Below are 27,684 nucleotides of genomic sequence, written 5' to 3' on the forward strand. Positions count from 1 at the left end.
AGATAGAAAGATTAGAGAGTTGTAACATGTCTAACTCTTAACCGCTGATTTAATATGTTGCAGGCAATGGAACTTACGGATGGCGAGCTCCTGAGTCAATTCCTGAGTTAATTAATTCTGTAAAACAAACACGTGGTTCAGATTGCTTCAGTCTAGGGTTAGTGTTGTTCTACTGTCTGACGCGTGGTGGACATCCGTTTGGACTTCATCCTGATCAGTTTGAACAAAATATATTGAGCAATAATAAATCTCATTCAGCCAAATTACCGGTATGCCTGAAGCTAAGCATATGATTGAGACTTTGTTATACCCAACACCTAAATCAAGGTATATAAATAATCTTTTTCAATTACCCTTATATATTTTCTTAGTCAACAAAGTTAGTAATTACACTCTTAACACTAATTTTTTTGTGTAATTTCAGGCCGAGTGCGAGGAATATTTTAGAGCATCTTTTTTTCTGGCCAACTGAAAAAAAGCTTCACTTCTTAAGGGATGTGAGCGAAAGGCTCAATTTCTCAACACCGTTACGTATTGTGGGTGGTCTTTCAAATATTAATGTTGGGGACTGGGGTCAAAGGTTGGACACGTTGTTATATAATGACCTAAACCAAACGGGTTATTATGATTTTACATCGGCAATAGATTTGATAAGGGCGATTAGAAATAAATACGCTCACTATAATGAGATTGATGGAGGACTAAAGGTATTTTGCTTTTAAATAGTTTGTTTTATGTGATTTTCCAAAATATATGATTGATGTATATTTTTTTGTTGTGGCTTACAGAGATTGGTTGGAACTCCTCTTGTGGCTTTCTACCAGTATTTCGAAAACATATTTCCTTCTCTGCTCATTAAGGTGTATATGGTAGTACATCGTCATTGGAAGTTAGACCCTAGGTTTGTGGGGTATTTTGGTCACTAAGGCACTGTGGGCTGGAATGGTAATAAGAGACCTCATTTATTATCACTATGCTTCTTCCATCATTTCTTTTGTCTCGTTCTGATTTCCTATCTTTTCTGTTTGTGTACTTGTGTTGTCTTTGCAACAGGAAACTTTCCATGAAAGTTGAGACATTACCTTACCTATTGGAAAACTTAGTTGTCGTAGGACAAGTCAAAGTTCGGAATTATTCCATACTGGTGTTGGTGTGAGACCATTCCCTAGCCGGGCTAGCCCCACCAAGATATATATATATATATATATATATATATATATATATATATATATATATATCCTAGACTGAAGCAATCTAAAGCTCGTGGTTTTCGTTCTCCACGAATTAATTTAGAAGCTAGCCAGCCTAAAGTTCCTATGCCTACAACATATTAAATAGAACATGCTAGATTAATATAAATACATGTTATCATGCCCAATTTCTTTTGACCATCCTAATTTTTAGTGCCCAATTTCTTTTGACTATCCTAATTTTTACCCGCTAAAATTCAAAGGTGAGTTCACCCTTGACTTTACTAAAAGTTCACAAAGAGGAGTTTTCCCTTTCTTTTTTTTACTACATGATGAAATAGAAAATGCTAGATTAATGTAAATACATGTTATCTGAACCACATCACTAGTGATGAATAGAATCTTACATTTTATCTTCAAGATGCTTTTGGCCAATCTGGCTCATAAGGATATTGATTGTATAATATGATAGACATTCAAGAACACCGTAATCACAACGTAATTTGCTTAGCAATTGGTGCAATGTTTTACGTCTTTCATCTGAGACTTAAAATATTGAATTCATGGTTTCAGCTGTTGGAGAGAGTATTGGAAAATGACCCGGATACTTTTGGCGTTCCCATGAAAGTGAAGAAAGATCTCTTGCTGAATTTATGTGGAGCTTCAACATATACAACTGAGAACTAGGAAGGTGTACCACCACATGAGTTTTTATTGCAGCTGGCGTCAGCATGAGAAATTGATCTACAACAGCATGACAAATAACTCATACATAACATGTTTAAAACTACACAAAAACATCAAATTCATAACTCAACAAAATAACCAAAGAAAGCTAGTGGAGGTTTTCAGAAATTTCCGAAAAAACTTTTCACTTACATCCCTTAAAAAGTGAAGTTTTTTTTTCTTTTTTCTGGTTCCAAGAACAAAGGATGCTCTAAAATCTCCTATTCTTGGCTAGAAGTTTTTATATTCGCAGTTGCCATATATTTTATGTTCAATATCTTTATACTGAATAAAAGAGAAGGGAATAGGGTGAATGAGGTTTTGGTTCCAGAACCATAAGGGAATGGGGTGAATGGGGTTTTGGTTCCAGAACCAGAACCAGGAATCCTAACTGATTATACTAAACTACAAGTATTTGAATAAGTTGGACAGGAAATCGCACTTGGATCTCAATCAATAGTTGTATTCCGAGGCCTCTACGGAGATCTCCTCGTAGCGATAAAACGACTTGAAAAGTTTCACAATAGGCTGTTTAAGGGAGAAATGAATATGCTTATCACATCAGACCGTCATTCAAACATTTTCCGAATGTATATTGTGAGACGAAGTGAAAACTCCTACTACATAGCGCTTGAAAGATGTGGGTGTACCCTACGAGATTTCATTCCTTATTTTAGTGGAGGCCAACGCAATCCAAATCAGATGGTAAAAGTTTTTTTGGATGAACTTGGGGCTACGTCACTTTAGACGCAGAATGGAAACCCTACCCCTTTATTAAGAAAGCTAATGGGGTAGATATAAACCTTTTATTTGTTGTTTATAAGTTTATATTGTGTACATAATGACTAAATATTTATATGTTGTACTCAGAGATATGGTGACAGAGGTGTCACATTTGCACAATATGAATGTTCTCCACAGAGATCTGAAGCCATCAAATGTATTAATGACTATGGACCCGACACTGTGTGCAAAATTAGCAGATATGGGAATCAGTAAAAAGTTTCCTCCAGATCGATCTTCACTTAGGTCAAATATTTCTGGTCAGTAAGTTTTGGTTTGAAATCTTAGGTCAAATTTAAGGTGAGAGATAGAAAGATTAGAGAGTTGTAACATGTCTAACTCTTAACCGCTGATTTAATATGTTGCAGGCAATGGAACTTACAGATGGCGAGCTCCTGAGTCAATTCCTGAGTTAATTAATTATGTAAAACAAACATGTGGTTCAGATTGCTTCAGTCTGGGGTTAGTGTTGTTCTACTGTCTGACGCGTGGTGGACATCCGTTTGGACTTCATCCTGATCAGTTTGAACAAAATATATTGAGCAATAATAAATCTGAGTTCAGCCAAATTACCGGTATGCCTGAAGCTAAGCAAATGATTGAGACTTTGTTATACCCAACACCTGAATCAAGGTATATAAATAATCTTTTTCAATTACCCTTATATATTTTCTTAGTCAACAAAGTTAGTAATTACACTCTTAACACTCATCTTTTTGTGTAATTTCAGGCAGAGTGCGAGGAATATTTTAGAGCATCCTTTTTTCTGGCCAACTGAAAAAAAGCTTCACTTCTTAAGGGATGTGAGCGAAAGGCTCAATTTCTCAACACCGTTACGTATTGTGGGTGGCCTTTCAAATATTAATGTTGGGGACTGGGGTCAAAGGTTGGACACGTTGTTATATAATGACCTAAACCAAACGAGTTATTATGATTTTACATCGGCAATAGATTTGATAAGGGTAATTGAAAAAGATTATTTATATACCTTGAAGTTTTTCTATTCGCAATTGCCATATATTTTATGTTCAAGATCTTCATACTGAATAAAAGAGAAGGGAATATGGTGAATGAGGTTTTGGTTCCAGAACCAGAAGGGAATGGGGTGAATGGGGTTTTGGTTCCAAAACCAGAACTAGGAATCCTAACTGATTATACTAAGCTACAAGTATTTGAACAAGTTGGACGGGAAATCGCACTTGGATCTCAATCAACAGTTGTATTCCGAGGCCTCTACGGAGATCTCCCCGTAGCGAAAAAAACGACTTGAAAAGTTTCACAATAGGCTGTTTAAGGGAGAAATGAATATGCTTCTCACATCAGACCGTCATTCAAACATTGTCCGAATGTACATTGTGAGACGAAGTGAAAACTTCTACTACATAGCGCTGGAAAGATGTGGGTGTACCCTACAAGATTTCATTCCTTATTTTAGTGGAGGCCAGCGCAATCCAAATCAGATGGTAAAAGTTTTTTTGGATGAACTTTGGGCTACGTCACTTTAGACGCAGAATGGAAACCCTACCCCTTTATTAAGAAAGCTAATGGGGTAGATATAAACCTTTTATTTGTTGTTTATAAGTTTATATAGTGTACATAATGACTAAATATTTATATGTTGTACTCAGAGATATGGTGACAGAGGTGTCACATTTGCACAATATGAACGTTCTCCACAGAGATCTGAAGCCATCAAATGTATTAATGACTATGGACCCGACATTGTGTGCAAAATTAGCAGATATGAGAATCAGATAAAAATTTCCTCCAGATCGATCTTCACTTAGGTCAAATATTTCTGGTCAGTAAGTTTTGGCTTTAAATCTTAGATCAAATTTAAGGTGAGAGATAGAAAGATTAGAGAGTTGTAACATGTCTAACTCTTAACCGCTGATTTAATATGTTGCAAGCAATGGAACTTACGGATGGCGAGCTCCTGAGTCAATTCCTGAGTTAATTAATTCTGTAAAACAAACACGTGGTTCAGATTGCTTCAGTCTAGGGTTAGTGTTGTTCTACTGTCTGACGCGTGGTGGACATCCGTTTGGACTTCATCCTGATCAGTTTGAACAAAATATATTGAGCAATAATAAATCTGAGTTCAGCCAAATTACCGGTATGCCTGAAGCTAAGCATATGATTGAGACTTTGTTATACCCAACACCTAAATCAAGGTATATAAATAATCTTTTTCAATTACCCTTATATATTTTCTTAGTCAACAAAGTTAGTAATTACACTCTTAACACTCATCTTTTTGTGTAATTTCAGGCCGAGTGCGAGGAATATTTTAGAGCATCCTTTTTTTGGCCAACTGAAAAAAAGCTTCACTTCTTAAGGGATGTGAGCAAAAGGCTCAATTTCTCAACACAGTTATGTATTGTGGGTGGCCTTTCAAATATTAATGTTGGGGACTGGGGTCAAAGGTTAGACACGTTGTTATATAATGACCTAAACCAAACGGGTTATAAACCAAACGTTCATTTATCATAGCATCAAGTTTCATATGCAATTTTGCAATCTTCATTCACCCACTAATCCAAATAGTCAATGCTATGGAAACCATATTCTTTCCCTCCTATTTAAATGATTTTTTGATGGGAAAATAAAGTATTTGCACACTCACTCAATTAAAATTCATTAAGTTATCATGTTATAATTTAATTTGAATTTAAAAATATTGAAAGTAAAAAATAAGAAAATGTGATTAGATATATGAGTAAACTGTCACTCATAATTTTTAAGCTAACTTTTAAAGGTCATGTCAAATATTTTAAAAGGTTTATGTCAATTACAGTATTCTTAATTAAAAAAGAAAAGAAACACTCATTTAAAGTGAAAAAGTCTCCATGATTAAACCCAGTTGCAGCCTTAAATGTGGTTAGGTTTGATACAATTTGATATAGGCATGCCTATGATATATACAAAGCACTTGGACGTAGAGTGAGTGGGATGATGATTGATGATGAATTGATGATTCATGAAATAAATAGGAGACAAGGCGTGATTAGTTCTTCCTAATCCACATGCTAATACGGTGTTGAAGCACGTGACGGGCCAGGTGCTCCCAAACTCAGGTTCATGCTGGGCCACAATGACCCAATGATTTGGGACCACACCATTTTTCCAACAAATCCAACTTTCAAATCGTTGTTTTGTTTTGTATGCATGTGGTGGCTCCACTCCATGGGCTTCGATTAGACAAATGGGTGGGTGTGACCCATGGTCCCCTACCCGATAACCCGGAATTTGCCCAAAACGGATCCAAACACCCTCAGTTTCTACTTTCTACCTTGCATGCTGATTGCTCAAGTGAATTCATAACAGCCTCCGGGATACTCTCATTTTTAATTTGACTGACTGACATGCTGACCAAATAATGAAATAATGTACTAGTTGGACCATAGCATAATCAATGAACTATACGGTGAACAATCCGACTGCCGTTTCCACTACAAGGTGAGCATATCTCTGACGTCATAAGTTACATTCTAGAATAATCTTGGACGACATTTACTATACTAAGTTCACGAATCATAAAAGGTGGCACAATAAGAAAGTATATATGAAAACATTTTACTTAAACTATCATATACTCTCTCCGTTCCTTTTTAAGTGTCGTTTTAGAAGAATTTTTTTTGTTCCTATTTAACTGTCATTTTGATGTTTTAAGGTCCATTTTGTCAATTATACCCTTACTAGTAAGTGAAAATTAAATTCACATTACATCAATTCAAAGTCTTGTCTAGTAAGTGGAAATTAAATTCCAATGAAAGTACCAAAAATAGCTTTCAAAGTTACATAGAAAAATGTGTTAACATTAAAAATTGGAGGGAGATTATAAATTCTTAGGTAAATTCTGTGGTACTCTGAAATTCTTTTGGGTACAGTACCCCGACTAGAAGAAAATGTGAAACTGAAGGGCAAAGAAAGAGAGAAGATTATATCTTTTGACTTTTGTTGGAATCTTAGATGTCATGTTGGTTGTTACAACTTTTTTTAAGTCAGAATTTAGTAGTGGAAGTAGAAATGTATGCGATGTAAGAACAAGAGAGTTATTGATCACAATAAGAGTGAGATATGGAAATTGGTGCCTGGCGAACGACAAGATAATGAGATAATCTACTAAAATGCTCATGAATGATGGTGCTAGAGGCTTTTAGAAGTTAATTTTTTTTTGAGATAAATAGGTTTTACATCATTTAAGGTACCATACCCTCATTTAAATTAAGGTACCACAGCAACTGCAAGCACCAAATTCTTATTGCTACTAGGGAGGGAAGAATGATAAATAGTTTAATGATATGAGAGAGAGTGAAACAAAAAATTAACTATCCACTATTTTAGTTGGAAAATTTTATAACTTCATGATTAAGATGTGAGAGGGTAAAATGGGAAAAAAAACTCCAATAACCCACTATCTTGGTTTGAGAGCTTTTTACTAGAATGACACTTAAAAAGGAACCGAGGGAGTATCATGTTAGTTTTTTTTTGGTAGTTACATTTTTTTTGGTAGTTATATATCATGTTAGTTGATATAACAATGCTCTTTTATTTATTTCTAATATATCTTACCTTTAATATATTCTTTGATCTTAAGCATCAAATTAAATCAGCATATATATGAGAAATTAAGGGACAAGGAAGCCCCACAATTAGATATATACTTAATACTTGATTTTTTCATGCAGAACATGGATCAACCCCTTCATTTGAAAATGATTGAAGCCCCATCAATGTCGGTTATCTAGTTTCATCCATTAATGCAAGTTCCTTTCTTTGCTTAACCAAGATATAAGTAGGGAAGAAGGTAGATAGTCAGAGGTGCACACAGATGTTACTCTTCATATGGCATTTTGCTGGTGAACATGGACACATATCAACCACTCTATGCATGTAATAGGCGAATAACCATACATGGTACATGTGCATGGAAGAGAAACGCCTAATATCAGGTTTTATACTTAAATCATAAGAATTTCACACATATTCTCTATTGCTGTGTACATATAGTCAATTTTTTTTACATCCACAAGGGTATTTTACTATGATCTGAAAATGAAGTTTTTAAATCTAATCATACATACACATGTTTGAAATTTAAACTTAGTTCTAATTTTTATTAAATTAAATTAGGTTGTAGATGTTTAAATTTAATCCATATTCATGATAAATTGATTAAATTCACAAGTTCTAATTGAGTGCATAGTGATAGAAAAAAATTATGCTTTTCCATTAATGAAACTGAGCCAAATTATAATCGGTGAAATTCTTGAATTTATCACTCTAAAGTTAAATCAAGTTGAGTCACCAATCAATTTCTTCTTTAAATTTGTCCATTATAGATTTTATCACTTACAAATATCATTTTTCCTTTTGTTTTTATTAATTTTGACTCATTTTTTATTAATTTTTATCACTCACAAATACTACTTAGATGAGCACCTATTATGAGCTTTGATACATAAACCGCTTAATAGTTTTGACTTTTGACCATTCTTATTAACATCTTATTTTGGTGGCAGTTTTTCACTGACACAAAGTAAAAAGTAAGAAAAAAATTAACTTCACACACTCTGTAGCAGTTAAGAACCAGTAGTATTTGGAGTGACAATTGTATGGGTAAGCATCCATATCATTGTGTAAGCTTCATAAATATCAGTTTATGTGTAGTGAAAAATACTGAAATTCAACTCATCTTTTGAGAACTCAGGTGCTTGCTGAAATCCTCTTGTCAAAGTCATACATCACCCTCAAAAGTCTACTGCTGTACGTATGCCTCCCCTCAAAGGAGGCCCCTCCCCCCTTTCCAAAACGTGTTTCTTTGTCTTCTTTCTTGTATTTTGGACTTTTTTCCAGGAGTGAGTAATTCTTGGTTGCTGCGCATCCTTGGTTAATTAATGCACAGTGCAAAACTGCAAATCAAAGTGTTCATGGTCGACACACAAAGTGCCAATTGCTATCTAAGTAAAATCGAGGGGAATAGAACCATTTCTGCTAGCTCTTAACTTATTGGATCCAGAAGTTGAAGCTAAGTGTTGTCATTTTCAGGGTGGACAGAGCAGGAGACATTGATTTGGACCTAAATGACAATAATCTTTTTTCTTGTCCTACAGGATTGCACCCTCTTGGCAACTACTTAACTCAATAACTCATCCCTATAAAAGAGAGCTGCTAGGACATGTTTTTGCAAGGTTTCACAATTCTGCCATATAACATCTTAGACTTGAGTTAAGTGGTGAGATATATTAAAGTTTCAAGTTTAAGTAAGATGGCTATGTTACCAAGCAAGCGCCTAGTTCTGATTACTTTTATGTTGCTTTGCTTCATCTCCATCACAGCCAGAGGTAAGCTTTTAACATGTTTAAATCAGTTTATTTTTCTTTACAATTAGTTCTGACACATGCAGCTACTTAGAGAAAAAAATTCCCAGAATTGATTTTGGTTTTATATATAGATCAGTTTTTCTTTCTTCAGAACAATTTTAAAATCCAGAAAAAACTTAGTGCATGTTTGGATATACGGTAAAAAACCACGATGAACTAAAATTACGGTGGATAAAGACTCTTTACCTTTTGTGGTGATCCATTGTGATTTTGGTTTCGCTCCAGTTTTCCAACTTTCTAATCATTTGTAGAAGGGGGTTCAATCATGCAATTGATATTGCATACACACTATTCAAAATCTATTACTTATGTGATGCTTTTTTGTTTAATTTGCAGCCAGAAATTTGAGAGAGACTAAGGATGGAGCTGAGAAGGGTCAAAGTAGTATGTTTAAGCCTAACCATGAAGGGGCACACGAAAGAAGTGATGATGACTTGGACACAATGGACTACACACCTGCAAAAAAGAATCCTCCTATCCATAATTGAAGTCCCAGCATCTTTTTCTTTCTTAGAATTTTTTTGGCAGAAAAAGCACCAATCCACAGTGCTAAATTACCCTGCAATTCTATCTGTGGACTTCAATCAATGTATATCAATCACCACCTTGTGTTGAGATAGTGCTGCCAAATCATATATATATTTAGGACTCACGTGTAAATAGTTTTTGAAGTTATGAGAATGTGAGGGGGAACATATACTGGAGTTTCCAAAAAGTTTTGAGCACCATCCTCTGAAAATTCCTTTACAGAGGTACTAGTCACCACAAATATAGCTTAATCAAGACCTCTACTTCAAGTAGTTAGAACAATCGTACGCTAGTTTGATGAACACACAGTCGCGCACTTTGTGGTAATAAAAAGCAATTTTTTCACATGCCATTAGCAAATTTTTATGAGTTTAGTGCTACCTGCGGTTTCATGCATGCTGCCAAGCGTAAGAAAGATCTTCATGTGTCGCTGAATCAAATACTGACTTTTAATAACCACTTGGCTCAAGTATTGATGACTGATTTTAAGGAAGACGAACCATTAATTCGAGAAGAAGTCACATGCAGCGCAACTAACGAGTGCTTGGTAAGAGTAAAAATAAAAAGGCCAAAATTGACGTGTCTAATGCATATTAGCTACCTGTCAATTCGATAGAAACTCTTGAAGTTGTAGGCTACAATTTCATATTATATGAATAATATATGTAATAAAAGAGATACATTAATGAATACTAAATAATTATTCCGACCGATCAAAGTGACCACACGTAGAAGGCCCAATTTTATTTTGTGTTCAAATGTTTCATAACTAAGTGAATATTATGTTTCCGATTGGGACAACCAAAGCGAAGACCGGATTAATCTCATCCAATTGTTAGGCGTGAGCGAAACAAAGCCAGGAAGTTTGGCGGACATTATGTTTTACGAATGTTTTAAAACTTTGAAATTCACAGACAACGATTTGATTTCATATGCAATAGATATAGTCAGAAAGGAGCAGTGAAATGGTGGAAGTTTTCTTCGAAGTGTTGATTTCCCTTCCACCTATAACGTCTTGCTAGGCCGACCGTTTATAAATGATCTTGAAGCAGTAATCTCTACCTGCATGCCACCTATTGATGAAATTTGTGAACACGAATGAGGTAGTGATAACCATAAGAGCGAACCAAGAAGCAACTAAAAGTTGTTAGAAGATGAGCTTAAGGTTGGTCAAGGAAGATTCAACATGAAAAAAAATCTAGGCAAACTCAGAGAAGAAGGAAGATTACCTAAGTGAATGGGGAAATGCTGGTCGGCACTTCTCGGAGATAGTAATGCACTATCTATAAGAGCCATGGCTAGCTACTTTACTTTTCTAGTATATATTGTCCTTAATTTTTTTCACACTTTACATGTTATGAATTTTTAAATTCAATGAAGATGATAAGAAGTTTCAAAGATCGTCCTTGCCTTTCTTTTGTGATTGCAGATAATTGATTTCGAATTAAGTCACAAGGATTGGGCCTAAGCCTTGTCCATGATGATTTGTAAAGAATTGAAATTAATCATAAAGTATGCAGTATGTTAAAAATATTGTTTGCATTATAGTCTAGTCAAATATGGTATGTATTATGTACTTCTCAAACTTAGGCCACTTGTTTGAATAAAATTGAGATATTCAACTTCATTGTCAATAATTTAATTTAATTTCGAAATTCTTCTTCTTCTAAAGAAGATTGTACGTAGTTAGTAAATCACATTCATTTGACATTAGTTTTTTTTTAACATCGAAAAATATGAGATTAGTTTTTTTGATACATGGAAAGATAGACATTAGTTTGACATTGAAGAATAATAATAATTACTAAGGATTGAATTTTTAATTGTGTAGAGAGTCTCTTTACAAAAATTAATTTCAATTCTTTTATATTAGTCATTATCTTATTTGAATAATTTTTAAATAATATGACATAATTTTATTAGTGAGACGGAGAATGTGACACTAAATGAGATATGCGATTTTGATCCCATCTAAATATGCTATGTAGCTCTCAGCCTTACGCCACTTGGAAGCTTATTTCATTCTCTATCTTTAATAGCCATTAATAGCCCTCAAAATCAGGTTTGGTTTATGCGCAATTTGTTAGCTAGGGACAAAGCAGGCCTACCTGGTAGATGATCAACGAACTCTTCCCATGTGATCTATAAGAACATTGTCTATTGTCTTAATAATCTTCCAAACAAGAAAAACATCCATTGTCTTATCTGAAAATGATCCAAGTCTCACCACTGTCGGGTATTCTTCCTCCATTCATTAATGTCTTCCATCCTTCATCACCATGATTAATTAATCAAATCTCCTACGTAAGCAGCAATCTAACTAGAGGGGAAGAAAACAATCAAAGCAACAAAAAAATTATTGATATATATGAGAAAGCAAAACAGTGCTACATATATAGTAAATTATCTACATGATTAGCTAGTGTGTTCACAAATCACAACCCCTTTAAGTTCTAACCGACCAAAGCTAGTTGGGTACCTTGCCCCACAAGAGTTCATGATGACGTTCCGGGTTAGCCTTGGGTTAAACTGACCTCCCTTAGACCCTTACACACAGAATTCAGCATTTGGCGATCTAAGTTTGACATAGGTGTTAAGCGCTGACTTTTGACCATTGCTAAACGCAAATAGCTAAAAAAATGTGCAGTGAGAGGTTTCCATCTCTGCCGGTAACACGTCAATTTTGTGGCGATTTGTAGTGCTCTCAAAGCACCAATTTTTTTTCTAAAAAAAAAATAATTTGCCGATGTCAGAATTGACTCCATTTGCAAAAAACAATGATATGGCTAACAGAGTGACATGTAAACGTTTTGTGCATAATCATTTTTAACTACAAGGCATGCATGTTAAGTGAACAAATTAATCATATGTAGCACTAATTACAAAAAATAGAAATCTAAAACATAATTTTGCTTCTCTAATTACCACAACCCTTCTTTCCCCCTCCCTTATGCGCAACCCTCTCTTTATGTCCCCTTATAATAATATTATTAAAAACATGGTATTGTAGCTATTTGAATGGTTAGTCAACTATGGATCTAGATGAAAAACATATATACAGATAATATCTAAGGGGAATTTTCTCTATTAGAAGGCAAAAGATAATGTACATGGCAGGTGTGGCAGTATAGCAATTATGTTTCACTTCACTTAATTCTTTTCACATTGATAAGTGAAGCTTGCAATCAAGGTGAGGACAATATGGTTCAGATGGCAGGGGGGTATATGAACAGTTTGCAGCCCCTGAGAGATATGGCCCCTCACCAATTTCACTGGTTAAAATATTATTCTGTCTGCACAAATTTAATGACCCGGCTCAATATATATAATTGACATTTCTTCAATCAAATTCCAGTTAGATATTGACACGAAGCAAGAATATAATTATCTGGTGGTTAAGAAAGTAGGTGGCTTTTTCCAAAATTAGCTAGTATTTGATTAGTTAACGTCACCCAAAATTGCAAGGACTTGTACATAAATACATAGAGTTTGAGAAATCAAAGACTCTGCAACAATTAGGCTAGAGTTTGATCATCTATTGCTCTCAAGAATTAATCATCTTTTACATAAATGTACAACTTTGATATGCACTTTCTTAATGGAAGTAATGCATTTTCATACGCTTAAATGACAAGAAATTTGAGGGAGAAAATTTGTTAATCACCACTAACACTAAATAAAACATGCATATGGAGGAACAGATGGGGGACAATATCTATATAATGAAAAGGAAGTAATTGATTATAAAATGGGACCTATCAGATGGGCCAGATGGTAAAAAGTTGACACAAATAGATGTTGTGGAAATATTTCTAGTTATCTTGTTTAAGCCTTTCCACAAAAGCGCTTACCCTTCTTTTCAAGCCAGACAGTAGCAGACAATGATGTTGACCCTCGTAGACTCTTTAATCTCTTGTTGAAACTACCACTATGACATGGCTTATATGCATAGGAGCTTCAAAACTTTGTCTATATAAAGGGTCCAAAATGAATGTTTTTAGTATATTCAGATCAAGGTTAAGTATTAAGATGGTTGTTGCACAAAACAAACGTGTTCTGCTTGTGCTTTTCTTCCTCCTCTGCTTCATCTCTATCCAAGCTAGAGGTATTAATTTTGTGCTTCAATTATATAGATTATATAGTCATATGATATTCAATTCTTTTTTTGTTGTTGAATGCTATGTATTAATTAATTTCTTTTTACATGTTTTCCATGTGCAGCACGAGCACTGAAAGAAAAAAGCAACATAGCTAGCTCTAAGGATGATAGAACAGCTCATCATAAGGAAGAGCAAGATCACATGTTTAAGCCAAAAAAAGGTGAAGACAATGTGGATAATGAAGTGTTCTCAATGGATTACACTCCAGCTAGAAGGAAGCCACCGATTCATAATTGAATTATTTGCAATTTTGCTCTATATTCTATGCTAGGAAGTAGGAACACTGTATATGCATTAGTCTTGCAAATTTATAACATTGTAATTACACAAAGGACAAAGTAATAAAATCACCCTAAGTCTTTCTTTCCTACACAAAATACAAGGGTTGATGGAAAATGAAAAAAATAAGTCAGTATAATAGAATAATAACAGGTCCTAGTTGTTCAGAATATTCAAAATAAGAAGGAATGAAACAGAGTATGGTGCAGTATATTTTATCTCTTTTCATCAAATAGGTCACTTTTTCTTTCCTTCTACTTTGAATCCTTGATAGATATGAAATAGATCCAACTTTTTTCTTCATTTCATTGTAAAATGTCGATTTTATTTATTTATTTCATTTCCATGATAGAGTGCAAGTTTAAACCTCCACTAATCCTCTCTAAGATAAAGTAAATGTAAGTACTTTTTAACTGAGACAATCTCTCACCCTAAATTTTATATAACAAAAAAATTAAACTCATTTCTCCCCTCATGTGCTCGTACTAAGCAACACATCCTTCTTAATGATATATATTTACTTACAACTTATTGAATAGCATTCTAGTAATAAAGTGACTTTTTAAATAATTCAAGTTGTGTACACATATCACAGGATTGGTCCTAAAATACATCAGCTCTGAATAGTTATAGATTCCATGTTTTACTTGTACTGATTCCTTGTAATGTCTGGGTTAGGAACCCTTGTACCTAGTAATATTAATTTGTTTGGTTGATAAAAAAAATAACAATATTTATATACACTTTTTTTCTCTCTATCTTTTTAAATCACATCACATGTCACATATATTATTTTTATCTCTTCTATTTCTATGTTTATGTTTAAGTTTATTTTATTGTAAGACTTTTTTCCAAAAGTTTATTTGACTTTGTTTATATCTCATATAATATAGTAAATCTACATCAATGTCACGTTACTACATCAATTGTTTGCTTCATAATATTTTTGCCATGTCAATTTGTTAGTCTCCAAAATAAATCCTTCAAAAATATAACAATAGTCCATTCATTCATAATTAAAAATATAATCCCAAGTGCATCTCATGCTTCAAAGCTCTATCTTAACCACACAAAAAAATATATAACTTAATGTCTTAGAAACCAAAATACTTGATCTGGTTGTGCTTCCATTGTTGTTAGAACCAGAATCAACATCGCAAGCTGAATGCTAAAAGAATAGTCTCTAACCATGGTAGCTGCAAAGCTCGCGAATTGAGCTCTGATACCATCTTAGAGAATGATTACTTTCTTGTGAGGGAAAATTGGTACAATCAATATGTTCGTAAGTAAGAGCCAAGTGCAAGTAATGCTTCCTCACTTAACACTCACATCTGAACACTACAAAGATAACTAGTCACCAAATTAGTTGAGACAGTTACCTAATCATCTGGTTCAGTTAAAACTAACAAGCCTTGTCTCCCTCCAAATGCTCAAATACAGTTCTTTGGAATTCTCTCATAGAAAAGCAAGCTTGCCTCACTAGATAGAACATCTTCCTCTGAAACAGCATCCACTTGAGAGTCTGAAACACAAAACCAGCGCCTTGGAGTTTGATTGAAGCAGCGATCACCAGAGACATCTGAAGTCTCCGCTCTCGCACATCTGTACACAGTGTAATGCCCACCTCCAGCTCTTCCGAAGTGTTCCACAACAGAAACAAGTTGATACAAACACGCTTCTTGAGAAACTAAATTATAAGAACCATCCACCTGCATAAAGCACAACATAGTGATGAGTTATAAAGCACAATCATCGCCAAGTCAATATCATATTAATCCTCATTACATTTTAAAGATTAATAGCTTTCAAGCGCGTGTAATGGATGGGCTACAAAACATGCCTACACCCAGTTGAGATTATTGAACACACAGATGACAACAATATAAGGAAAGGACCATAAACAAATTGCATTTTGTTGGGGACAATGCCTGCTAAAATACATCTAGGACCTAACACACCAGAGATCAAAGCAGACGAGCCGCGAATTCAATATTCTAACAATGCATATCAGTTATCACACCATAAAACTCAATTTAAAACGCAGAAATACCATGTAGTTTGGCTTCACTGTTGAAGCATGTCATCTGGAACATACCACTTCCATCCTTCAACCTTTAATAGTTTGGTTTCTAAAACATCTTTGGCTTAATTGCAACTTTGGTCCCCGACGTTTACCAATGGCACGATTTTGGTCCCCCACCTAATTTAATTACATGGATGGTCCCCGACGTTGTAGGTCGTGTGCAACGTTAGTCCTACCGTTTATTTCTTAATGGAGGAGGCTTACGTGGACGTCCAGTTGGAGAGAGAAATGAGGTATGAGGAGAGAAGGAAGCACGTGAGTATCACGTGACCCTTATCTGAACCCATTATACTCAAACCCCTGACCTCCCTGGAACGAAGAAGGTAACGCGATTTAGATCCCTAAGGTTTCAGATTTGGGTATAATGGGTTCATATAAGGTTCACGTGAGTTCACGTGATACTCACGTGCTCCCCTCTCTCCTCAGATCTCCTTTTTCTCTCCAACTAGACGTCCACGTAAGCCTCCTCCATTAAAAAATAAACGGTAGGACTAACGTTGCACGCAGCCTACAACGTCGGGGACCATCCATGTAATTAAATTAGGTGGGGGACCAAAATCGTGACATTGGTAAACGTCGGGGACCAAAGTTGTAATTAAGCCAACATCTTTAAACATGTTTCTATGTTTTTTTTTTTTGATAAGCAAACATGTTTCTATGTAAATTTAATTTCAGGCTCTACAAGCATCATAAGAGTATTGAGCATGGGCACAGCCGGAGAGGAGAAGAAAAAAGACATATCAGTCATTAAGGGTCCAATGAACCCCATTTTTAACTACTAGCATTCATAATTAAATTAGTAAATTGCTTTGAGATTGACTGACTTGAGCACAATTTTAAAAAGGGCTTGTCATTAAAAAATATTGTTTTGGATTACAAAATAAGAAAAATTACGTAGAGGAAGGAAAATTCCAGTTTATAATTGACCAAAAAAAATATAATAGAGGCAAACAGACAGATACATGAAGCTTCTTAAAATGGCAAAGACAGGCACAAGATACAAGAATATAGTATTTCAAGGTCCAATGTAAACTGAATGCATCAATATATAAGAAATAAAAATAAAGATAAAAATGGACCAACCTTGTCAATTGATTGCGTCTGCGTATCTGTGTGAATGCTAACCGAAGAGCTGGAGCAGGGATATATGGGGTCATTGGATGCCTGCCTATTTGTACAGGAGGCAAATCCATCGTCAATAAGACCACCTGCATTGATTTTTTCTCTCACTTCTCCATTAATGCCACTAAATTTCAACGTTCCAACCTCAGAATGCTGATTATAATGGTTAGTCAAAGGGTTTCTTCGGCTATTCTGCAGATGCAAGGGAAGACTTCGTATATCTACCTCCTGTATATTTACTCCCAGCCTAGTAGTCGTGAATGGCAACACATCCAAGATCAATGGAAAAGAAATATGGCCCTGCATTACCATCATTAATAAAAACAGTAGAGTCCAATGAATATTCATTAGCAATTATATGTTAGGTCTGAGGAACTTTTATTCTCTTCTTTTTTGGAGGGATGGGTGTTCAACAAAATGAAGGCGTCAAGAAATATGGCCCTGCATTACCTGCAGTTTGACGGGCTCTCCAAAGATACTCATATGAACTCTTTTCAACTGGATGCATAAAATCTGCTACCAGACAATGAAATGCATCAGCAGTTCAAAGATTAACCTACGAAATTGTATATTCTTGATAAAAATAGTGATACCAGATCAGAGAACACAGTAGGCATACCCTTGGGCACTGAGCAATACTTAGCTGCTTCAGAACATGTGAAAACCTAGTTGACCAGGGTAGCTTCTCGAGATTAAATTTTGTTCGGCAATTGCAGAGTTCTTGTTCAGAACATCTCCTTAGTCTTTCAAGTTCTACCTGAGTCAATAGCTAGATTAAGCAACCAAAGCCTATGCATCCCTCTACCTATCTCTAAATAAACAAAAGATTCACACAGGGATTACCTCATTTTCTTCCATTAAGGAAATATACTTGATTGCAGCATTATGCCAACAGTGGCTGCAGTGATAGTTTTCAACATGTTCAGCAACAATGAACTGCTTCAGGCAATCCACCAGTGTACAACCAACTCTCTGCAGCATTGAACATTTAATAATCTGGGAGCTACATGAGGCATGCAGCACTTCAATTATCAAAGAAAATAACATCAAAACTCCAATATAAGTGACCAGTTTTTAACTTACTATGGTAAAACTGTCACTAAGCACAGGTGAAAGAGGCAAACAATCAAAATGTTCAAAGTTCATTGAGATCTGAAAAAAGAACAAATATAAAGTTAAAAGATTACCACAATTCCATTCAAAATAACAATAATGGAATATTATCTTAGAAAACAGAAAATAATATTTATGTAGAGATAAATTGGAATCAAGAGCAAATTATGTAATGACCAGCCTAGCATGATAAAAGAAAGTCTATTAAAACAGATGTCTCATATCCTGTACAGACCAGGAACCTGGAACAACCAAAATGTAAACTATGATGTCATAAGTAACTTGAATTGCATGTTTGAAGTAACTAAGTGAGTTAACTTCAGTCATTTCAACAACCTGCAGGCACCAATAAGCCATGTCAAAGTAGTCTAAGAGTATGACCTAATGAACAATAATTGTGACCCAAAGATTCATCCTTCATACTACTACCATCATTAAATCTCTCAACATGTCAACACTATAGTGCCAAAAATCAAAGGTCACACAGAAAACAGAACCAAAATTGAATTTCGTTTTCTTAGGTTGTGAAATCCAAGTGGCCAATAACTCCATCCCTGTACTTCTATTCATTACAGGCCGTTTTGAAATTACAAACTTAATTACTTCCTAGAGGTTTTACCAACCAACTGTAAAGTTACCCTACAACCTTTTCTCTCCAAATGCAACAGCATCAAATCAAAACTGCAATGCTCCTTGTGGCCAGTTATAGAATGATTTGAAATATAATACACCTCGGACAGAGATGCAGAATTGCAAAGTCATAATTCCTTATGAAGGCACTCTAATATCACAAACAAGAACCATATAGTAAAGATGTAATGCAAATAAGGAGGAAAAGTTTATTACATTGTATTGAGGATAGTCTTGTGTACCTGAGATGAACAACTTCGACAGGTTAAACTGCTACCAAGAATCCCATCAAAAGGTCCAAGAAAGAGTTGCTTCCATCTTTCCTGCTCACTCTTCCAGTCCCTCTGTATGGGAGCAATAATTCTATTATTAGAAGCACAAACGTCTGCTAAAGAACTCACATTTGGAGCATAGCAACCTCCAAATTCTTCCCTCAAAGAGCATAACAGATGAAGAAACGCTTCAGCAGCATCCTAAAAAACAAGCTAAGCATAAATGAGCCAGTGAACCAGAACATAGTCAGTTGCTAAATGATAAAAGAAAAACAACTCTACCTGCTGGTCTGTTAGATTAAAGTCTGGATTGTAAAGGGACATAGCAAGCATTATCTCTCGCGGACTTAGTATAACCTTCTCTCCACTAACAGAACTAAGCTCTGCATATAGAAAACATTAAATTCTTTAGCAAGCATATAACACAAGGACTCACCAGCTATTGATAACAATAAATAAATAAAGTAAAATCCTACTTTAGTTCCAAGCACATGCATCATTTATCAATTTAGTCCATGTGTTTGGGTAAACGTATCACATAAGCGCTTATTCATAAGCTAACTTGACAAGCTTATTGAAATAAGCTCAAAATAGACCATATGTAGGTACAACTGTATAAGCATTTATTTATAAGCTAATTTGAGCAACTTACGAAAATCAGCTCAAAACAACTTCTAGATAGGTCATAAACTATTTACATAAACTCAAATAAGCTAGATAAGCTCAAATAAGCTCTTCTAATCCTTCAAGAATAATTTTTATCAATTAAATCATTAAAATACAAAATAGTCAAGTTTGTGATCAAGCTTCATGAAGGGGAAAATGTGAAGCGAATTCCATTCAAATCTGAAACGAACTACAATGATAGAAAAAGGGTGCTACCTTGCAACAAAGCAACCAAAGAAGCCGCAAGGGGCATGCTCTGATCGGTTTCGCTTTCAACCATATCCTGAGTCCCACATTCTGCAATCACTCTGTGAAGAAACCCGTGAAAGCAAAAACAGCTAGCGAGAGCCTGCAACAAAGGAAGAAATTCAGGAATTGCAGAATCCAAATTGAAGAAAGAAGAAGAAGAGAACGAACCTTACCTGCAAAACAACGTTGAGGAAGCAATTGTTGCGGAGATTGTGTAAACCAGGGACTAGGAGCGGTTTCTTATTATCCAAGTTGCTGCTATTACTTCTTCTTGTTCCAGATGACCATAGCAAGGTTTTCGCTTTGGTTTCCTTGAGTGCGAAGATCGCTATCGCACCAACTATGCTTCCCACGATGCTACCAACCGCTACCTGAGTATGATTCATCCCAGTGTGTGCTAGAAATCCCATTGATTTAGTGGCTGGTGAAGGTTTCAGTGAGTGCTGCTACTGCTCGTGTGCGCGGCGGAGAGTGGGACTGCACGGTGAGGAAAAGACTGGGACGGCGGCGATGCCCCAAGGAAAATGTTTCAGTGTTCAAATTGAGTGGGGAGAGTGGAGACTCTCTGTCCAAAGTTATACAAATTTATAATTTTGTATTTACATCATGTAATCGTTCACATTTTGTATGTCCTCATAATCCGAATTTAATTAGAGTTAATACTCTTCATCCCTTTAATCATAAAGTAAAAAAAAAATAATGAGAGATTAAACCGGAAACAAAAGTGAACTTCACAATAAATCATATGGATAAATCATGCGCTATATTTGCTAAGCAGCATTTTACTTGGTTGATCTCTTGTCGTATGTGGACACAAAGAAACTCTCAAGCTTCCAGCTTATAGGCACTAATCTGATTAACAAGATAGGCATAAGAGTAGAAAGAATCACAATTCTCATTTATCAATTGCACCGGAGTTATGGATTTACTCTCAACAATGATCTTGAAGAACCCCTTGCTACACGATGGGTTAGCATGGTGAAGATGCATCAAAGGAGCTCTGACCAAAATACATTAGATGTCCCCAAATTGTGATTGAAGTCAAAGAGTCACCGTCCATGTTGACATGTTTGCTTTAACGTTAACCTATGTTTAATTAATTGTGAATCTAAATGCACATGAATAATGATAGGATGTGAAAACTATGATTTTTTTTACAATAAGAAACACCAATAAAATGGTCGGAGCGAGGGGCGCATCCGAGCTTACCGACACATCGAAGAGATTAGCATTGACTCACTCCAAACGAGTTAATTTAGCTCGATTATACTCCTTAATGACACAACAGTGCGAGCCCCTCATGTTGTTTCAATGGTTTCAGAGTCTTACAATACAACTTTTTAACCGACAACTAACATTTTCACTTAAGGAAAGATTGATGAGAATTTTCAAGTGAGAGTAAGTTTTTATTTTTGGAAAAAAAAGAGTAAGCAATAAAATTAAACGATTTTTTTTTTACATTTAATGAAAAATAAAGTATTGAGCTAAGCAACATATATATACTCCCAATGCCTTAAAATATTTTAGAGAAAAATGTCATATCATTCATTAGTGAGATTTACTTTCATCCAATGTGGTACATGAAAGAAAAAATCTATATTTTTCATGCTGCAGAAGTGAGGACCGACATAATTGGTATCAGAGCTGATGACACGACCATTCATTGAAAGAGAAAAGGAATTTAAACAATATATAAGTGAACCGAAGTATATTCTACATACTTTATTGAACATGACTGCAACAAATTTTCTATCTATTGAAGTTTTAAAAAATGAAAATAGTTTTCAAAATATGATCAATGTAAGAGCATATGAGTTAATATTTTTTAAAATAAACTATTAATAATTTAAAAAACAAGTGTGTGCAAAATAATGTATTGGTGGTAAAAATAGCAAAACCTTGTTGCATACCCTGATAACAAACGGAACCGATAGGCCCAAAATGGTTGGGCCTGCGTGGGCCGTGACAACTCCTGGAGTGGATCGCAAGCTGGCAGCACAAAAAGAACGTGTATTTACTGTCTTCACCCTTCTCTTCTCCACTCTCACACTTTTCCTTCCCTTTTCAATTTTCAATAGCTAGCGACTCGACTCGATCTCTCGCCCGCAACTCAACCATGGTATCTTCTTCTCGATCGATTCAATTCCAGATCTCACTCTGTTCTACTTCGTTTTCGTTAATTTCACTGTCAATTCTGCATAACAATTGCTTCGTTTTGTTTATACTATTAGCATCTAGTTAGGGTTGTTAATTTTGTGTCTTCTCTGAACTGAAATTTCACGATTCCGGTCACCGGAACTGATTATTCTACTGAAATCCTTTGCAGGCGAATTTAGATTCGGCGATAGAGCAATTGCTGAATGTGGAGAAGCAGATGAGGCTCGCCGGTGACGTTTCCGGCACCAGGAAAGCCGCCACCGACATTCTGAAGCTCTGCTTTGATGCGCGAGCCTGGAAAACCCTAAACGACCAGATTGTCGTTTTGTCCAAACGTCGTGGTCAGCTTAAGCAGGTAACTCCATTGAAGAACCTATTAGTTTTACTTGAATCGCTTCTGTGTGCATAACGAGGTTGGGGTTTTAGTTCACTGGTTAAAAAATTGGGCGTTCTTTGTTCGTTTGGATTGGAAATTTGATTCATGATTATTTACATATGCATAGTAATTTCCTGTTAATGATTGGTAGAAATTTTGCTTAGAAAACCATGGGCATTGTGCTTGATTTGCGGTAACGAGTTAGAAAATGTATAGTTTCTTTATTTGAAATATCCTCACTGGTTTTGATTTCACTATTTCTGAATAGTATGTGAGGACTTTTAGAATGTTACTCCTCTTTGCGTAGAGTTACATGGGATGAGGCTATAGATTCTTCAGTTCGTATATTATTATCTAGTTGCCTCGTAAATGGTAAGAGAAAGTGTGAAACATAGTATCATCTGGTATTAACGAGCCTATTATATGCTCACAGGCTGTAACAGCAATGGTCCAGCAGGCTATGCAATATATTGATGAGACACCGGACGTTGAAACTCGTGTAGAACTCATCAAAACATTGAACAGTGTATCTGCCGGGAAGGTGAGCTGTTGTGATGTCTGAAGTCTCTGCCCTGTTTTATAATCCTTCAGGGCTGTATATTTGTCTCATATGACGTATGTTTTATATGGTGTTTTCTATGTTAGATATATGTTGAGATTGAGAGGGCTAGGTTGATCAAGAAACTTGCAAAGATTAAGGAAGAACAAGGGCTTATAGCTGAAGCAGCTGATTTGATGCAAGAAATTGCGGTCAGTGCGCACGCGTCGTATTTTGATGGCTTTTATACTTTTGGTTTTTGGATTTGACAGTTTGTACAAGTTGCTTTCAGTTGACTTAAGTTGGGTGATCTTAACAGGTGGAAACTTTTGGTGCCATGGCAAAAACTGAAAAGATTGCATTCATCCTTGAACAAGTATGAGTCATTTTTCTCTTTGTTTCAGTTGTAACTGATAGAGATGGTAGACATTAATTTCTTCTGATGCAATTCAGTTGCTGATACGATAATAACTTCAAATTGTGTAGGTTCGTTTGTGCCTAGACCGACAGGATTATGTCCGGGCACAAATACTCTCAAAAAAGATTAGTCCAAGAGTGTTTGCTGTTGATGCATCTAAGGAAAAGAAAAAGCCTAAAGATGGCGACAATCTTGTTGAAGAGGCTCCGGCAGATATACCATCTCTGCTAGAGTTGAAGCGGATCTATTATGAACTAATGATTCGGTAACTAATTCCTGCTTCTCGTTTTAATTGTATTTCTTACTCTATCATAATGTGGCTTACCCTTGTTTATCTGTTACCTCCTTCAATTTATTTGGTATAATAAACTGAGTGTCTAACAGATGCTCAAAATGATTCTAGTCTTGGGGCTTTCCTGTTTCAGTAACATTGAGGATATGTTTTGTTGCTAGCCTAATTATGAAAACCAAACAATGTTTGCAACTGGGTTCACCAGTACCCACACTTGAGAGATGCACAAGAAGACATAATGCTAATGACTGTCTACCTGCAATACGTTCTAAAATGTGTTCATTGTCTATTAATCTCTCTTCTTTGCATTTGTTGAAGTTTTCTTCATCAATCATTTTAGTAATATAAGTGCAATTTTCCAAGTATTTACTTTTAGTTCTTTAATTGGATTGGTGGTCCATAAGGAAAACTAATTTGTTGAAGGGTTGAATTGGCCTTGTCACTGAGTTTAAAACGTGAATAGAAGAGAGTGGATATGTACTAATCTGCTATGCATTGATGGATAGGTAGATTTGATTATAACAAATATAAGTACTGATTTGCTTATATTTCTATGTGGTATATATTATGATACCCCTCTTTATAACACTTCCATATCATTGTGAAGAGTCTAGAGGCAAGCATGTGATTTGCAATTAGATGAAATGTGAAATGTTCAAATCCTACCACTGTTGAATTGAAAAGCTTGGGCCTAGGCTTGAAGGATTTTCCCTAGGAACACTTTAGTCTCGGTATTCATGCCTCATCTTTCACCAAACCAGCGAGGCGGACCAGTCAAGTTTCCTGCAAGCTGGTCTGAAAAAGATTTGACATGATATCAAATGAATATATGGATAAGGATGTGTATTATAGTTGGAGTATTAATGCATTGTCAGTGTAAAACAGTTGTCTGACATCCAATCATGCTATGCCATGTAGGACCACATTATAGGAGCAGTTATCTTTCTATTTATATAAATTAAAATAACAAATTATTTACTGTTTTGGGACTTTAAATCCTTAAAGTTGTTAATTTATTTAAAATGTGATATCTAACTGTCAATTATTAACTGGTAACCTCTTTTTGGTTCAGGTCAAATACATCCTATTCTCTTACATACATTTTACATCTTAATCACCTATTTTCTTTCCAATTAAACTGATATTATGTTTTGTGTGTGTTCCCTTGCTTTATATTCTTTAACTAATTGACATCCCATTTCTTTACAATCATGAAATTAATCATTATGTTCTGCACAGTTTATAGTTCAAACATTTTGACATGATGCGAACTTTGATTGCCTCTTGGAATCGTATGAAATATGAATGCTAAAATCACATGAACTAGCTTGCAGTTTTTAGTTATCCTTCCTGAATTGTAGATTCTTGTGTTTTTTCAACTGCAAAGTCAAGACCTTTTTTTTTCTTTGCTAGTTCTGTAACTCCCATCTAGGTTCACACTATTGCATACCATGTACAGTGCTTATTCATCAATTGTCATTCATGCTGCCTTTGTAGCTGGGTCCTACTTTCCTTGGTCATTTCAATTGTATGTATTTGATATTTTTCTGTGTGTTTATGGGGATTGGTTTGTGATATGTGACTATAATAAAATGTAGTAAAACTTCATAATGGAGTCAAATATATTATGCACTGCTTTTCAAATTTGGTGCTATGCTTATTTACCACTTTCACAAATGGGGATTGATGTAGTCGAGTGCTTGTTTATTTTTACCTTCATGCTATATGTTTTTCAAATACCTAATTGCTGCTAATCTTAAAATATTCATTGTCTAATGCTAATTTTTGTTTTTTTTTGGAAGGTATTATTCCCATAACAATGATTATCTTGAAATTTGCCGTTGCTATAAGTCAATATATGAGATTCCATCTGTCAGAGAAAACCCTGCCGAGTGGATCCCAGTATGCTTTCTCTGTCTTTATTTGCACTTTCTGTTACTGCTAGGTTCTATTGTTCTATGATATAGTGTTTTTCTAAAAATTATCTTTACTTATAGATCCTGAGGAAAATATGTTGGTACTTGGTTCTATCGCCACATGATCCAATGCAATCAAGCCTCCTTAATTCCACCTTGGAGGATAAGAATCTATCTGAGATTCCAAACTTCAAGTATGTTAATCCTATTTATATCTGATGTTTTCTTGGTGATGTTCAAGTATTTTGTTTGTAATTTCTTTTTTACTCGGTGTACCTGTTATATTCTGTGCTTAGGCTACTTTTGAAACAACTGGTCACAATGGAGGTCATCCAATGGACTACTCTTTGGGATACATATAAGAGTGAGTTTGAGAACGAGAAGGTCTCTGGGAAATCTTTGGATGAAAAAGCAGCCGAAGATTTAAAGCAAAGAATAATTGAACATGTAATTGACTGATGTCTTTATATTTCTTTGTTCTCCTGACATCAATTTGGTTGTATTGTGGGATATGCTTTTATGTTGCACACTTCTTTATGTGAGTATTTATAAGCATTATTTTTGTTTCTTTTCAGAATATTCTTGTCGTATCAAAATACTACGCCAGGATTACAGTGAAGAGACTTGCCCAGCTTTTGTGTCTTAGTGTACAGGTTTGTAAAGCTAGTTGTGATATATGCTTTTTTGAAGTGCTTGTGTGGTAACTTTTAAATGGCTCATGGGCATATCCCCTAGTATCTGTCACTGGAGACTAGTGTTTCAAATAAAAAATCTAGTTGGGGAGTTGTAGTTGACAGCGTATGTCTATGCTGTTGTGCTGCAGCAGTTCACTTGCCTCCTCCCATGGTTTATTTTGTGGGTTATCATTGTGGATGTTGTAACTAAATTTATTTTACTTTGCTTCTTAAAATCATCTTAGTGATAATCCCAACTAATTCTCCATATCTCCTTACAAAATTCAGGAAGCTGAGAAGCATCTATCAGATATGGTTGTGTCGAAGGCACTGATAGCAAAGATTGATAGGCCAAAGGGAATAGTGTGTTTCCAAACAGCGAAGGATAGCAATGATATTCTTAACTCATGGGCAGCAAACTTGGAGAAATTGCTTGATCTTGTGGAGAAAAGTTGTCATCAAATACACAAGGAAACCATGGTCCATAAAGCTGTCTTAAAGGTTTAAGGTCCATGTCAGCAATTACAGTCATAGGTATAACTTTTATACTTTTCCTCTTGCATTTTTCTCAATTTTTCGTTAAAGAGAGAGAGTTGGAGAAGCGAAGGGAAATCTGATTATGGGAAATGTTAGAATCATGGCTGTTAAATCTGAAGCGTTTCCTATTTTATCATAATGCTTCTTTCTGGTTATTGCAGGGGCATTTCGATATAGATGTTATTTTGGACCTGAAGTTGCTTTATTAGGAATGTTCATTCGAATTGTCACCGACTGGGTTGGTGAAGGAATTGCATCAAACGACGGTCCCGTTTTCATTTTATATTTTGCCATTCATGCGAGCTGGATATATATGCTTTTCTTAGAACTGAAAGTAGCCATGTTGTATACTACTGGTAGATACCTCACCACTGATTTATAACAGGATCCTAAATGGTCTTGTTTGTTGCAGTGGTAAGAAATTCAGTGCGTGTTCATTTTATATTCTTTGGTATGGTTAAATTTCTCTTGTACTTTTGATTACTATTTCCTTTTCCTGCGCAAATTGGATGTCTCTTGTAGAAGCATCTATTTTGGGTACATGAATTTGAAGAATCTAGCTTTGTTGGATGGATGATTTAGAAAGGAA

The 27,684-nt window shown here is 35.3% G+C and overlaps 5 protein-coding genes across 6 annotated transcripts; 4 read left to right on the forward strand and 1 right to left on the reverse strand.

Moving 5' to 3' along the window:
* The first annotated feature begins 8,224 nt into the window (after window positions 1-8,224).
* LOC130715172 (uncharacterized) lies at window positions 8,225-9,960 on the forward strand. Its single transcript, XM_057565242.1, has 3 exons — window positions 8,225-8,321; window positions 8,413-9,046; window positions 9,422-9,960. Exons 2-3 carry the CDS (start codon window positions 8,971-8,973, stop codon window positions 9,571-9,573), a joined length of 228 nt encoding a protein of 75 aa, XP_057421225.1. The 5' UTR covers window positions 8,225-8,321; window positions 8,413-8,970; the 3' UTR covers window positions 9,574-9,960.
* Window positions 9,961-13,563: 3,603 nt separating this feature from the next.
* On the forward strand, window positions 13,564-14,355 carry LOC130715171 (uncharacterized). Its single transcript, XM_057565241.1, has 2 exons — window positions 13,564-13,718; window positions 13,835-14,355. Exons 1-2 carry the CDS (start codon window positions 13,601-13,603, stop codon window positions 14,008-14,010), a joined length of 294 nt encoding a protein of 97 aa, XP_057421224.1. The 5' UTR covers window positions 13,564-13,600; the 3' UTR covers window positions 14,011-14,355.
* Window positions 14,356-15,027: 672 nt separating this feature from the next.
* Window positions 15,028-20,770, reverse strand: LOC130714890 (ubiquitin carboxyl-terminal hydrolase 27). 2 transcript variants are annotated; one of them, XM_057564864.1, is made up of 10 exons: window positions 20,361-20,770; window positions 20,155-20,287; window positions 19,555-19,655; window positions 19,243-19,473; window positions 18,341-18,409; window positions 18,101-18,229; window positions 17,877-18,014; window positions 17,708-17,770; window positions 17,219-17,557; window positions 15,028-15,761 (listed from the first exon to the last, which is right to left on the reverse strand). In XM_057564864.1, the coding sequence occupies exons 1-10, from the start codon at window positions 20,595-20,597 to the stop codon at window positions 15,483-15,485; spliced, it is 1,719 nt and encodes a 572-aa protein (XP_057420847.1). In that variant the 5' UTR covers window positions 20,598-20,770; the 3' UTR covers window positions 15,028-15,482. The 2 variants fall into 2 exon arrangements, with proteins under 2 accessions (XP_057420847.1, XP_057420846.1); XM_057564863.1 differs by having other exon boundaries at window positions 18,101-18,253.
* A 1,388-nt stretch (window positions 20,771-22,158) lies between these two features.
* On the forward strand, window positions 22,159-27,065 carry LOC130710153 (26S proteasome non-ATPase regulatory subunit 12 homolog A-like). Its single transcript, XM_057559314.1, has 11 exons — window positions 22,159-22,306; window positions 22,514-22,699; window positions 23,154-23,261; window positions 23,366-23,470; window positions 23,578-23,634; window positions 23,745-23,941; window positions 25,771-25,870; window positions 25,966-26,078; window positions 26,181-26,331; window positions 26,460-26,537; window positions 26,847-27,065. Exons 1-11 carry the CDS (start codon window positions 22,304-22,306, stop codon window positions 27,063-27,065), a joined length of 1,317 nt encoding a protein of 438 aa, XP_057415297.1. The 5' UTR covers window positions 22,159-22,303.
* LOC130710155 (uncharacterized) lies at window positions 26,951-27,581 on the forward strand. The gene is made up of 2 exons (XM_057559316.1): window positions 26,951-27,092; window positions 27,257-27,581. Exons 1-2 carry the CDS (start codon window positions 27,071-27,073, stop codon window positions 27,475-27,477), a joined length of 243 nt encoding a protein of 80 aa, XP_057415299.1. The 5' UTR covers window positions 26,951-27,070; the 3' UTR covers window positions 27,478-27,581.
* Window positions 27,582-27,684: the final 103 nt, after the last annotated feature.

Source organism: Lotus japonicus, chromosome 4, assembly GCF_012489685.1.
Source record: "Lotus japonicus ecotype B-129 chromosome 4, LjGifu_v1.2".
Lineage (NCBI taxonomy): Eukaryota > Viridiplantae > Streptophyta > Magnoliopsida > Fabales > Fabaceae > Lotus > Lotus japonicus.

Coding starts and splice junctions, on each gene's coding strand:
- LOC130710153 (XM_057559314.1), top strand. Junction 23,471..23,577: donor ATTTGATGCAAGAAATTGCG/GTCAGTGCGCAC, acceptor TGATCTTAACAG/GTGGAAACTTTTGGTGCCAT. Junction 26,538..26,846: donor TTTTGTGTCTTAGTGTACAG/GTTTGTAAAGCT, acceptor TACAAAATTCAG/GAAGCTGAGAAGCATCTATC.
- LOC130715171 (XM_057565241.1), top strand. CDS start 13,601: ATGAATGTTTTTAGTATATTCAGATCAAGGTTAAGTATTAAGATGGTT. Junction 13,719..13,834: donor CATCTCTATCCAAGCTAGAG/GTATTAATTTTG, acceptor TTCCATGTGCAG/CACGAGCACTGAAAGAAAAA.
- LOC130715172 (XM_057565242.1), top strand. CDS start 8,971: ATGGCTATGTTACCAAGCAAGCGCCTAGTTCTGATTACTTTTATGTTG. Junction 9,047..9,421: donor CATCTCCATCACAGCCAGAG/GTAAGCTTTTAA, acceptor TTTAATTTGCAG/CCAGAAATTTGAGAGAGACT.
- LOC130714890 (XM_057564863.1), bottom strand. CDS start 20,597: ATGGGATTTCTAGCACACACTGGGATGAATCATACTCAGGTAGCGGTT. Junction 19,474..19,554: donor TTAATCTAACAGACCAGCAG/GTAGAGTTGTTT, acceptor CTTGTTTTTTAG/GATGCTGCTGAAGCGTTTCT. Junction 18,410..19,242: donor GTCGAAGTTGTTCATCTCAG/GTACACAAGACT, acceptor TTCTTTTTTCAG/ATCTCAATGAACTTTGAACA.
- LOC130710155 (XM_057559316.1), top strand. CDS start 27,071: ATGTCAGCAATTACAGTCATAG. Junction 27,093..27,256: donor GTCAGCAATTACAGTCATAG/GTATAACTTTTA, acceptor TGGTTATTGCAG/GGGCATTTCGATATAGATGT.